The sequence below is a fragment of the Aspergillus nomiae genome (genome assembly GCF_001204775.2).
Source record: "Aspergillus nomiae NRRL 13137 chromosome Unknown contig00622, whole genome shotgun sequence".
Lineage (NCBI taxonomy): Eukaryota > Fungi > Ascomycota > Eurotiomycetes > Eurotiales > Aspergillaceae > Aspergillus > Aspergillus nomiae.
The window spans coordinates 1-12,827 of NW_015378677.1; the positions used below are offsets into that span (position 1 = coordinate 1).

The window sequence follows — 12,827 nt, forward strand, 5'->3', positions numbered from 1 at the left end:
TAATAATTTAATAATTTCTCAATTATTAAATAGAAAATTAAGCAATTAAAGTATATTTAAATATCTATTAATTTACTAGAAAAAGTTTCAGCGCAATCCGATATTATTTAATATAATATAATAAGATTAAGAAAAAATAATATAATAAGATCGGTCGCAAAAGCTCGCAGCCAATTCCAGGTAACTCTTCCACTTAACCCTATTGTAACAAGCCCTTCTTACACCACCGCCCCTGGATTAGGAGTGCTGTAACTAGGCCAAAACTATTTAGTATAATAAGGCTAGTCGTTTATTACTATTATCTAATCAATGTGTATACTGCTACTGTACCCTATAGTAACTAGCTTAGTTTATACCACCGCTCCTGGAATAGGAAAAAATCTTAACTTGCTCTACTAATCTATAGCTACCGTTGGCTTTACTTTATTCTATCCTTTTATAAATACTCATCCCCTTATGGACTAGAATAGAGCTGGTACTGAAGTACAATCTCATGATACCTGTCTCCTGTACTAGGCTGGATTCAAATTGCTTTCCTTCCTTTATTTTCCTTCTTCCCCTTGCCTTCTTTTCACAATGGATTTCTGTTGTCACTTCCGATTGCGCTCCCCGTCTTGAGATGTACCCCCCTTGTCAGCAGTAATGTGGATAATTGTAATACATGCGTTAGAACCGAAGGCTAGAACTCCTATCAGACGGATTACCTTGGTTAAGAATTACTACCTTAAAATAAAAGCTCGTTGAAGCATGACATCCTCGGGCTGCTTGGCAAAACGTTTGTTTCTCAGTTGCCGTTGTACCTCGTCTAAAACTCCCCGCGATTAAATGAGCAAGATTGATATCCCTGGTCTACTAATGGTAAGACTGCCATGTAACTAAGAAAAACCGCCCATCAACAGACAAGCTGGGATCCTGCGTTCGTTAAGTAGTATGACTAGTTAGATTATACTTGGACACGTTCCCATTCTATTCACCGCCAATATTAAGAGGCTGTAGTTTATTAGGCTTGTTGATATTATTACAAGCAGTGTAGACACTACTTCTTCAGGAGAGATATGTGAGAGATATAATGGATTTAACTATATAGCTTAGAAGATATAATGGCCGGCTTAGCTCTGGTAGATGATGGGAGAATGACCTAATAAAAAAAATATTCGAGGGTTACTAACACCCTACTAGATAGGAATGGTGACATGATTACTTTATTACAGGGCTTTTAAATACTATTATAAATCGACTTCAGGATGTAAAATACTGCTTTAGAGTATCTTAAAGCTTTGATCCTATGTGACTGTGGTTTAGGTGAGAAAGATAAGTTTCGACACTCTATGTTACGGGCTGATGATTGTCATGTGTCTATCCTCGTCAACGAGGTCCTGATTTTTCAACTGTAATATAAATCAACAAAAAATGGCTGAAAGTAAAAGGGATGTAGTTTTAGGATGTTGGGAGCCCTGCTGTCAGTGGAGAGAAAAATAATATCAGAGATTGGCTGGTGTGGTCGTGGACTTGTACCATGGTTTTCCCTGTATCATATGACAGGCGGGGATCTCTACACAATACATGGCGCCGAGTCAGTTGTCTATGACACTTCGTTTAGACGCTCGACAGCTGTTTGCAGTATGTCGCCTCTTCTTCTGAGCATTCTAGGGGAATGCATCCAAAGTTTATATGAGATCAGGTGTAATTAACCATTGAACTGAGCAAGCTTGACCTCTGAGACAAACTATTTTCTATTTCTTTTAGCTTCTGGTGGAACCACAGTATTATTCTTGACAATCCTCTAGAACGAGGTGGTGTTTTTATTAATAAAACTAACTTTCCTAAATCACTCTATGGTTCACAATTCTATACAAGTACTGACAGCTATTCTGGATATGGAAGTTACTAATAGATAAAAAACATGACACATTACATCATGAAGTTCTCCATTGAGGTCATGATTAATCACTCATTAGAATCTCTGCACATAGATGCAGAGGTATAAATTAAGGAGCTTTCACCAAGATACTGTAATAGCTAAATCTTCAGGAGCATCCTCGCCCCATTAATATTGATCTGCATTGATCTTTGATATTCACTCAGGCGGATCGACGACATGAAATATTCAGTGCTCTCAAGTGCGGCTCTTGTCGCCCCTGCCCTGGGAAATCCAGCCTACTACTGGCGGCAATATCTCTCTCATCCAATCTATCCTGCTGATGCTGGTACTGTTAAGATTGAAAATTCTACACCATTTAACATCCAAGTGGATGCAGAACCACTGGGAGATCACTTCACTATTCCGCCTGGGCAACCTGGCTCAGTTCCAGGCGCATTTTCTGAGGATGTGAAATTTAATGAACAGGTAGAAGTGAGCTATGTCTCTGGTGATCAAGGCACATTTAACTATGTCATTCAACCAATTAATGGTGGTGGATTTCCTGGATGTGTTTCAGTTTCACCAAATGGATGTGGATCTCAGACCTTGTGTCCTGGACAACCTCCTACACATCCAGTGACCTGTGAAGCTGGCACTGAACTCCCTGTAACCTTGTATATACCTTGGTATGTCTCTTAGAGCTAACCATCTCAAGCCTGCACTGACTTAGCCTGCTAGGCATATGAGGAAAACTGCACATGAATTCCTGCTTTAAAAAATAAAGCAGGACACCAGGTAATAGTGTGGACAGCTATTCAACTGTGTTGTAAGGGCTGGTGTATTCAACATATCACCATAGGTTTATCTATATAGGGCTGCCAACGACCTATCTTATATTCTTTAAAAGTAAAAATAATAGGATAATATTATGATAGTTTTGCCCTGGATTTTAATTTTATTAGTAAATCATCCTTCCTGCTAGGGTATCCGGAGCACAGCACCCAGCGGCAATCTGCGGGCGCTGGTGTTGGGCGTCGAGAACGGTGTGGACTCGGACGTCGAGAAGCTCGTTGCTGGGAAGGCAGCTAGGTCAGAAGGCGCTGGCCACGCCTGCTAAGGTTATGTCTACTGTGGCACCACCCCAGCCTCTGCAGGGTCTACTCCTGCCGGCACTGCTCCTACTGGCACCAGTAGTGGCACGCCGGCTACAGGCGGCGACCACCTGTCAGCTCTGAAAGCCTACGTCAGCGCCACAGTCATCAGGCATGGCTTCTCAGTCGACTTCAAATTCCGGCCTGAGCAGGCGGATCAGCTTATCGCTGATATCGCCCAGACCATTTGGCACGACCTGCATAGAGATCTCAGTTAAGCTAAACAAAGCATGAGGGCTAAACCTATTTTCAATACAGGAGTAATCGACTTCAGAAGGCGCTAACATGGTTTACTAATGAATGGTTGGTTTATTCTATATAATTTGGATACAAAATGATAGGCCTTTTTACCTCTATATCTCAACCGTGTCAGCAGGCCTAACCCACGGGGATGGAGGACCGTATTTAGTTTGAGTAAGGGTTTAGCTTAGAGAGGTATATCACTAGTCAGCGCAGTGGTAGGGTCCAACCTTTTGACTAGGTTGGAGTCCTCAGGTTGGTTTTGTTTATTTTTTTCTGCTTTTCTACGGAAGCATCACCAACCTCTGGACTGAAATAAGTTAGAATAAAGCTATAAATATCATCAGGAGTATCCTTGATAGCTTCCCGCCTGCATGAGAGAATATTTTACAATCCATTATGTCCTAGATAAGCGCAGATATCAAGGAGGCGGAATGCTTTCGATAAATCATTCAGAACTGCTGGATTAGTGTGGTGTTAATCTGATCGTCAACATTTTGAGCCTCTCTAAAGCAGTCCTGAACACCTAAGGAAGGTCAAAACCCCAGCCCCGAATCCCGCATCTAATTACTCTTAGAAAATTCACCTAAATACACAGCCATGGTTAAGCCAAATCCTTAAAGATAAAGCAAGTCCATCAGTGTTTCCAGTATGAGTCCATGAGTTCCAAATTATGACTATCTCCTGATCGGTAGCGTGTGCAGGATGCTAGATACTAAGGTAGGTTTCATATGATCCCGAGCAAGCAATGTCACTTCAAAAGATCACTATAGAAGCTAGCAATACATTCAGCATTAAAACTGTCTCTAGAAGAATTTTGCAGGTTTTTTCCAAAAGCCATATAACACAGTTTCATTTTATTTTACCAAAACAAAAGGCCTGTTCTGGATCGCCATTTTGAGTCATGAAGTCCTGGTATCCCTCTCCTGAGAAGCCCATACATCTGGACGGTTTTTCATCTTGCTATTCCTCGCAGAAATGTACTTATTCCAGATATCTAAAACCCGCTTGTAGGTCACTACTGGGGAACTTGTTTGCAGTTCCCTCTCACAGAATTCAATATCATCCCGGACTTTCTCGAGGCTATCAGCATAGTTAAGTAATCGCATAGGCTGCCCCAGACCCTTGACCAAGGACAGCACACCGGTGATAAGTGCAGTAATAGCGCCTAGGACTGCAACAACAATATGATGGTCTCCGCTGACTGCAGAGAGAATGACCAGAGTTGAGGCAATTACTAGCTGTAGAACCAGGCATGCATATACTAGCACATCGAATGCGTATAGTTGTCGCCATGTCGACTTTTCCTCCCTGAGGATCTTTGGGTATAAGGCCATGGAATCTTGCTGTTCGCGATAGTCTCTTTGCATCCGCCATGGGAACAAGGAGTCCCATACACTTCGGGGTGTGGTGCTTCTGCCATTGGTTCCTAGCAAGCATCGAACATCGTCCGGACTAAGGACTGCGTCTTCGCCTGGTACCACCTGTGGCTGTGGCTGGTGAGTGCGCTCCCTGTTGGCAGGCAAACCAGAGTCGGCAGAGCTCATATTGAAAAGGATAGAGTGATCTTAGCAGCTTTGCTTAGGAAATTCTGTGTGATATCTGCATTCCATATATAGCAGTAACGGCTTCTCCTTAAATATATAAAGAGAGGATCTGGTTGAGTAGATGTAGGACTGAGCTACTGTAGATCATGAGACCTATTCTACACTTGCCACAACGTATAGATGCAACCATTATAACGTAGCATAACCTAGTTAAGGCCCTGTTAGACAGGAGTGGTTCACCTGCATGCATTGATAATATTATTATTCCCTCATATTCCATTGTATATAGTCGCCTAGAAAGAGTCATTTGGGCAGTTTGCCCCCTAGGCAATAGATGTGGAACGGTAAAACCTGTCGTAATCATGTACATAGGAGTGGAGTGATTCTCTTCCCTTCACTCTTCTTTTGGCGGCCTATCCGGCCAGGCCGAGAAGGGTAAGTTTATCACAGCTAGCTGCTTGCAGCAATTACTATGTATGTACTATAAACTTATAGTTCATCTTCTGTTTCTGCCTCTGCTGGGTTGGGGATGTAGCCATGGTTAAAAGTCCACCCAGTGGCGCCTAATGCCGATAGAATTTGAGGCTAAATCTAGAATATATACTTCCATGGGGAATTTAGTGCAGAACTCTATTACTTATTTCGGGCTGTGGTAATTATTAAACAGAACTCGCCACAAATGTCGTCATTCTGTTAAGGTTGACTTAAACTAAGCTTATGGTCAGTCTAGAACGCAGAAATAATTATCATCTAAATGTAATGTGATGATAAAACCGCGCATATTTGACTGTGATTAGCATTTCCAGCTCTAAATCAGAACTGATGCCATTTCTTATTTGTAATTGTATTTTATCTGAAAACGGAAGGTGTATGGTCCACAGGATAATCCGCACCTGCTCCCCCGACGTCATACCTGGATGATTCAAGGATCACTCACTTCATCTCATCTTGCTGCACCTGATCTTCCTAGTACTAGATCACACGCCCTATAGGGCATCCAAGCAACCCCTATATATCCATTAGGACTAGCCTCACCCATGCATTGTTCCAGGTGCACTACCCCCAATGCTAGCCACCCTGGTTCTCCCACATAAATCGTCCAGGTAGTCTTAATGGTCTGATTTACCACAATCTGGAATCATATTGCTTACGGTTAACTAGCGACAAAGAAGAAGTTCCATGAGGTCAGAGCTAGTAGGTATCTTTTTGGAGGTACTTGGGTTGACGTAAGACACTTTTGGAGCAGTCAGGCCACTCATTGGGTTCATGTCATCTCATTTAGCAACACTTTGCTGAAGCCCAGACTCATCTTTAGTGTAACCATCAACCCAGAGGAGATGTCAGATATACCTTAATTTAAGTTTAGATTACGTCCATAGACAGTTCAAGCCATTGTTGCAGACCATGCAATTTAACCATAAGGCCTCTATAGACTAGTTATTAGAGTATTAGCAGCCAAACTTCACAGCACGGTTTTTCTGCAAACGGCTGGTTTGACTGAAATTGAGAGGATGATTTTTGGGTATGTATCCAGGGTATAAATAATAGTACCGCATTTCTTTCGTTCCAGTCCATCACATTTCCTTCATCCCATTTCGAGTTTCCCGAGATCTCCCTTCAAATATAGGGTTATTAAATTATAGCTTGATCCCAATATACTCATAATGAACCTTTTACTTCCATTCCTAATCTTTATTTACTCTCTCCAGCCAGCTGCTTGCTGGGGAGATCTCGGTCACCGTACTGTTGCATATCTTGCCCAGAAATACTTTAGCAATGAGGCGAAGCAGCTCGTAGACGATCTCCTGCCCGGCAATAATGGGCAGGATATCTCAGATGCAGCAGTTTGGGCTGACAAAGTAAAATACACAACCATGAAAGCCACCCAACCCTGGCATTTCCTTGGTAGATTTCAGTAACTACTCCCATTCCAATACCGAAAACTAACCGTCATAGATGCTGAGGACAATCCACCCGGAAGCTGTCGGGTTTCTTTCACGTCAGATTGTGGTCGCAGAGGATGTATAGTATCCGCTATTCAAAATATGGTGAATATCGACCCTGACAGCCCCGACCGCTGCTTAATCCGGGTCTACTAACTGGGCCACAGACAAATCAGCTTAGCGATCAAAACCTAGCCAAGGATGATCAAGCTGATGCCCTCAAGTTTCTCATTCATTTTCTGGGTGACATACATCAGCCATTGCATGTGGAAGCTCTGGAGCAAGGCGGAAATAAGATCCATGTATGCTTTGACCATTATTGTTCTAAAGAGAACCTCCACGCCATCTGGGACACAGACATTCCTCATAAAATGAACGGCATCAAACATAACCGAAAACATAATGAGGAAAAAGAGCCGGCTGAACGGTGGGCAGCAAGTCTCTTTCAGGCAAATAGGTTCAGGCCTTATTATGCGGAGTGTTCAGACATTCAGAACCCTTTGGAATGTGCTATGCTGTGGGCAAAGGAGACAAACAGACTAAACTGTGATTATGTCTTGAAAAATGGCATCGACTGGGTTGAAGAAAATGACCTTGGTGGCGAATATTACGATGGTGCTGCCCCTATTGTGAATGAACAGATCTATAAGGCAGGGGTCCGCTTGGCTACATGGATAAACACTTTGGCAGCTCAGAGGACATCTTCAATGGGCTACCTTGCTGCACAGGGTGGGAGGCTAGGAAGATACTTCTAGCGCTGGATCCCGGTTACATCAAGTCTGCAGAACTAGGCACCACATGTAAAACCTGTGCCTGAGTCATCCGACGAGTTTCTATTCCCGAACGAAGGGAAGAAGGGAAAAAGAGAAAGACAGAGGGAGGGATAGAGAGGCAGACAAAGGTTGTAAAGGTAAAATAAATGTTCTTGCTTTAAATAGCTTTTTCTACTTTTGAAAAGAAAAGTTGATTGCAGCTTATCTTTACTCCAATTATGTTAAGTAGCTGATTACCCATGAGAATTCTTAGGAGAATACAAATGCTCTTTGCCTTATGGATTACTAGTGAAAGCACCTAACCCAGGGTATCCTGACTAAGTACACGGGTAACCTCATCATAAGGGGCCGGTACAACCCAAACAAGATCAAAATGTGAGCCTGGGTATTTGACCTCGCCAGACCCGCCACTACCCTCTGCAAATCCTTTTATGCCAAGAGCCTTTGCGATATCAGACAGGTTATGATGCTCCCAACAGATAAGGATGTTGCCATTGCCGGCTCCTTTATACTCATTCACAACACTCGCAACACCTGCAGCGTCGTCTCTGTCGATACTAGTGTTGAATGTCACAGTGACACCCAAATCATCAGCCAGAGGTTTGACAGTTTCGTAGGCGTGTAACCTAGAATCTAGATACAAACTTATTAGCTTGATGTACAATCCAGGATGAGGCGAGGCTCCGCAGTAGGTGGATACTGCCTGAAAATCGAACCAAATGTGAGTGCTCGAACCTTGCTCAGGATGCTCGGCGATGATATAGCCAATATCAAACCCGCTGTCCCTTCCGAAGAAGTGACGGAGGTGCTGTGCTCTTGCTAGTCCCCGACTAGAGAGATGAGGAGAGCCATCATCTGGCTTTTCGGCATGCCTAATCATGTAGACAGTTGATGCAGCCTGTATAGAGGATACTAAGCCATCACAAGCCTCCTTACAGTAAAAATATATGATAAGGAGGTGAACTGACCATCATAAGCTAACTTTCCGCGTAAAAGCTGACGAGCATTAAGAGGTTCGGTCCAGCAAGGAAATATCGTCAGTAGGGACGGCAGTACGTAGTAGATTTTGTTTGTTAAGGGAGATGGATGTATGATATCTGGAGGTCAAAGTGGCAAGCATACTGGGGTTGGGGAGTTAGTCAAATCTATGGAATCGTAATGATGATTGTCAGCGTCTGTTGTCCGAAAGTCTTTTACACCAACCCTGCTTTCGGAAACGGGTCACCCTGCCATAATAGCGGGGGTGGCCCGGGGGGTCAAATCTTTGGAACAGTTATGCTGAGTGTCAAGCGTCTGTTGTCCTAAGGTCTAAGCTTTTAAAACAAACCTACTTGCAGAAATAGGTCACCCTGCCATAATAACAATTATCATAATTGTATCAAATCAATTGAGATATGGTGTATCCATGACGACGTAATTACCAACCGATTCGAATCAGGAGTTCAGAATCAGGTGATTTGGACCAGAACGAATGGTTACTCCGCCAAGGAAAAGTATTAAAATAACCCTAAAGAAATACAATAGGTAGTTTGCGTTAGGCAGCCTTCCGTTTTAGGTAGATAATACTTCCATGGCTCGTATACGTTTTAAGCTTATTCTTGATATGTATTGTTAAACCTGATGATTCTAGAATGAGACCGAGCTACATCTATGCCATACCGTCCAAAGGAAAATGGACAGCAGATTGTGGCGGCTTTTACTACAGCTACGAGGTGACTGGCTGTTCCGTACCAGGGATTGGTCGTGTCTGATTTCAATGATGCCATTGCTAGAACAGTCATCCGACAGAAAGACCACTGAGCGCGGAATTCAAGAATCGGTTAATAAGGCGTGTTCTGGTCACGACGGGCTTGTGATAGTGGCAACCTGGGGCCTTTAATAGTCATGCCACCCAGCATATATGATCTATCACATTATGTTGTTTGTACACATATAAATCCCAGCGATTATCAGTGACTAGGAGCAACACCCAGGCAACTCTTCAGCTTTCTAGTGCATTATTCTTCGCGTCACACTCCCACATCAATTATACTTCCGTGCTCAAAATTTCAAAAAGCGCACTGGTCTTAGCCGTAAAACAGGATGCAAAGAACAGGTCTATTTACTCTGCATGATCCGCCTCCAAATGTGGATGTTGCAGTTGAGTATGTTCAACCTAAAATAAGTATTATTAATTTATTTCTGAGTCTGTTAGTATCGTGGCTGTCCATGGACTCCATGGACATTGGAGGGATACCTGGAAGAGCAGTAGGGGAAATCTCTGGCTACAAAATGATCTACCCCGGCGGCTCAGTGATAGTGGAGTAAACGCGAGAGTGATGTCCTACGGATACAATGCAGACACTGTCTTTAGCACGTCAGTGGTCAATATTAACATCACTGCCAATGATTTACTCGTCAGGTTAAACGGGGAACAAAACTCGCTTGAGAGGCCACTCTTCGAAAGACCAATCTTATTCGTTGCTCATAGCCTTGGTGGTATCATTGTGGAGAAAGTTAGATAATTCTCTGCTTTCTATCGTCTATTTCGTACTCGAAACTTACTTTTTGAAGGCAATCCTTAATGCTAACGAACAAAACAACTATGCTGACTTACGTCGACGTATGAAGGCCCTAGCTTTCTTTGGTGTGCCTCATCATGGAGCAACTCTCGCAACCTATTATGACCGTCTGTTGCAATATACGTTCCTTGGCTTCATCAGCAACTGGAATTATATCTACGCTCTAAGGGCCGGTTCAAGCGACTTGGCGGATATATCTGAGCGGTTTAGGTCTCAAATCCCTTCGTTCGAGATCCGGACTTTCTTTGAGACTGAAACAACAAGCGGCTATTGGGTATGATATTCTAGTATCTTTTCTACAGAATGTCCACTGACCTTCGCCGTAGGTAGTAAGGATGGATGCAGCTAGGCTGGGGAATGAGATTCCCATTGCTGTAGCAGATTCCAACCACATAACAATGTGCAAATTCGATCCGGATTAGCCCGAAAAATATAGACCAGTATGGTAATCTATTCTTGAGATTGCGAATAGGATTGTTTCTTTTAGAAGAACTTCTACTATTAAAGCGGGCCCTTTAAATATACGCAACAGGTATCTTCCAGCCGACCGCTGGAAGTCTTTATGGGATAATCTAGATTTAAACGATATCAAGTTCGCAATCTCTTACGAAGTACCACCAATAGTACTTATTGGATTGAAAGCTTTGGATTTTGGTAAAACTGTAAATCTTCGGGTGCATGTTAGCGTTGCCCGGGTTATACTAAGAAGTTTTAAACTAGTTCTTGAACATTGGTCGGACTTAGCGAATTATCGGATTGGCGGCTTCTGGTTTGAAATATTTTTAATAGACTTGGATTTCCAAAGCGGCTATGAGAATACCTTTGGAAGAAATATGGAATTAAGCGGCTTTGGTTAATTTCGAATCCACCGATATGTTTCTTTTTATAGAGTATACAAAAGTGTCCCTACAGTTGTCTGCTGGCTGACATATGTTGACTTATATAGGTCTAAAAACCACTGTATGAAGGTTCAAGTAAGTAGTGTGAGTATAGAAAGCTTCGACCTGGATTTCTGTATATGGAGAGACTCAGTTGTGTATGAGCTCGAAGTAGAGTGATTAGCGTTTAGTGATAAACGCAAAGATATTTATTATTTTCCAAATACTATGACTGATTATAGGTGTCTAGACTAGGAATTTTGACTGGACTTCTCTGAGGGGCATTTTAAAAGAATACTGTCTTGTTTCCTCGCTTTTATATATATCGATGCGGACTGCAGTAGATGGACCTGGATTAAGATAGTTATTAGGAATACAACGTAGAATTAGACGACTGTAGTCGCGCGCACCTGGGTAAGTAGTAAGATATTTAAGATTGGTTTTATTTACATTACTATAGGGTTTTAGTAATGGTCTTGGGTTATATTATATTCTAGATGATCTTTTGAGACTGTTAAATAATGCTCTAGAATGATAAAGTATAAATTTAGTTTATAATTTGTAGTAAATTTGTTCAAGGTTTTAATAGACCTTGCGAATCGTAGGTTAGCAGTCTAGTAAATAATTACTAGAAATTCTTGGCTGTTGGCTTTTTTAGAATTTGTTTGTTGATTTAGAATTGAATTCTTTCTTTTTATTTACCTGAAATAGCTTTTCTAATCTGACCCCGTAATAATGCGCTAGGATAGAGAATTAAGAGAATGCTTTGGCTAGAAAAGAATATTGATAAATAGTTAGTAGATCTAGCATATTGCTAGAGGGGAACTTAATATTCACTTTTTAGGAAGTTATCAAGATTTTTGTGTTTATGCCGAGCTTCGCAGTAGAAATTATAAATCCTATAAGACGGGGACCAGATAAAGTGTACATTTAAGAGCTTCAAGGTGGCTGGATGGATGGAAGGATGGATGGACGGATGGCTATTGGGCATCTTTTGTGTAGTCTCAGTTTCAAGTATTATTTCCTAAAATGTGTAGGGTTGTCTTAGATACAGATATAAGGTGGGGACCCCTAATCAGATATAGGGAGTCCAAATCACTTATATTGCACTTGGTGTTCACAAAACCAAATCGAGACGCAGCATAAGGGACGAGTTTTAGTGACTCCAACATCTTACCAAGATACACGCACCGAAAATCGTGGAGACAATTGGCGTAGCACCGTGATTAGTTCGTCCAGATCATATTTCGGAGAGATTCTTGAGGATGGAGAAAACTCTCTGGCTCAATCATCTCATCAACCCACAATGACGGAAAGGACGACTGTAACGGCGGCTGCCTCAGGCAGCTATACGCACCGCAAGCGAGCCGCCGGCAGGCCGCCGGCTTACGTAACGCACAAATGTATCTAGGTCAGATCGCGCAGAGGATTCCGGTCCTCAAGCGATTCGTTCTGTTATACTATATAGGATAACTGCCATACAATCCTGAACAGCCTTGAGCTCCCGAGTACTGCATTCCTGAAGCCCGTTGGCCTACTGCACTCCGCAGGCGTACCGTCGATAGATCGTAGTACGCCGAAAGAGCGCTTACACTACGGAACTCTCTGGAATTCTGATTCGACCAATCAGATCATGAGAAATAGATCATATTGCGATTCAACTCGCTGATTCATTTCCAATTCACTAAGATCTATCTTTCCTGTCTATAAATTCTAGTATAAGATCGTAGATTAGAAAATCACACCTTCATCCCTTGATATTCCACGTATATATGTTTACCATACAAACGTTATTATCTAGGATTGGCTAACAAGCTCTTAGATACAATGTGACTTTACCCGTGCTACTGATAAGGCATATATATTTTTATCC

The 12,827-nt window shown here is 42.3% G+C and overlaps 5 protein-coding genes across 5 annotated transcripts; 3 read left to right on the plus strand and 2 right to left on the minus strand.

Moving 5' to 3' along the window:
* Window positions 1–2,098: 2,098 nt before the first annotated feature.
* ANOM_011494 (uncharacterized protein) lies at window positions 2,099–3,230 on the plus strand (the record flags this gene model as incomplete). The annotated part of the gene is made up of 2 exons (XM_015556750.1): window positions 2,099–2,369; window positions 2,980–3,230. The coding sequence occupies 2 exons, from the start codon at window positions 2,099–2,101 to the stop codon at window positions 3,228–3,230; spliced, it is 522 nt and encodes a 173-aa protein (XP_015401292.1).
* A 924-nt stretch (window positions 3,231–4,154) lies between these two features.
* ANOM_011495 (uncharacterized protein) lies at window positions 4,155–4,799 on the minus strand (the record flags this gene model as incomplete). Its single annotated transcript, XM_015556751.1, has 1 exon — window positions 4,155–4,799. The coding sequence occupies one exon, from the start codon at window positions 4,797–4,799 to the stop codon at window positions 4,155–4,157; it is 645 nt and encodes a 214-aa protein (XP_015401293.1).
* Window positions 4,800–6,463: 1,664 nt separating this feature from the next.
* On the plus strand, window positions 6,464–7,497 carry ANOM_011496 (S1/P1 nuclease; the record flags this gene model as incomplete). The annotated part of the gene is made up of 3 exons (XM_015556752.1): window positions 6,464–6,658; window positions 6,756–6,821; window positions 6,910–7,497. 3 exons carry the CDS (start codon window positions 6,464–6,466, stop codon window positions 7,495–7,497), a joined length of 849 nt encoding a protein of 282 aa, XP_015401290.1.
* A 316-nt stretch (window positions 7,498–7,813) lies between these two features.
* On the minus strand, window positions 7,814–8,489 carry ANOM_011497 (uncharacterized protein; the record flags this gene model as incomplete). The annotated part of the gene is made up of 2 exons (XM_015556753.1): window positions 7,814–8,413; window positions 8,484–8,489. The coding sequence occupies 2 exons, from the start codon at window positions 8,487–8,489 to the stop codon at window positions 7,814–7,816; spliced, it is 606 nt and encodes a 201-aa protein (XP_015401291.1).
* Window positions 8,490–9,833: 1,344 nt separating this feature from the next.
* On the plus strand, window positions 9,834–10,498 carry ANOM_011498 (uncharacterized protein; the record flags this gene model as incomplete). Its single annotated transcript, XM_015556754.1, has 3 exons — window positions 9,834–10,010; window positions 10,069–10,350; window positions 10,403–10,498. 3 exons carry the CDS (start codon window positions 9,834–9,836, stop codon window positions 10,496–10,498), a joined length of 555 nt encoding a protein of 184 aa, XP_015401294.1.
* Window positions 10,499–12,827: the final 2,329 nt, after the last annotated feature.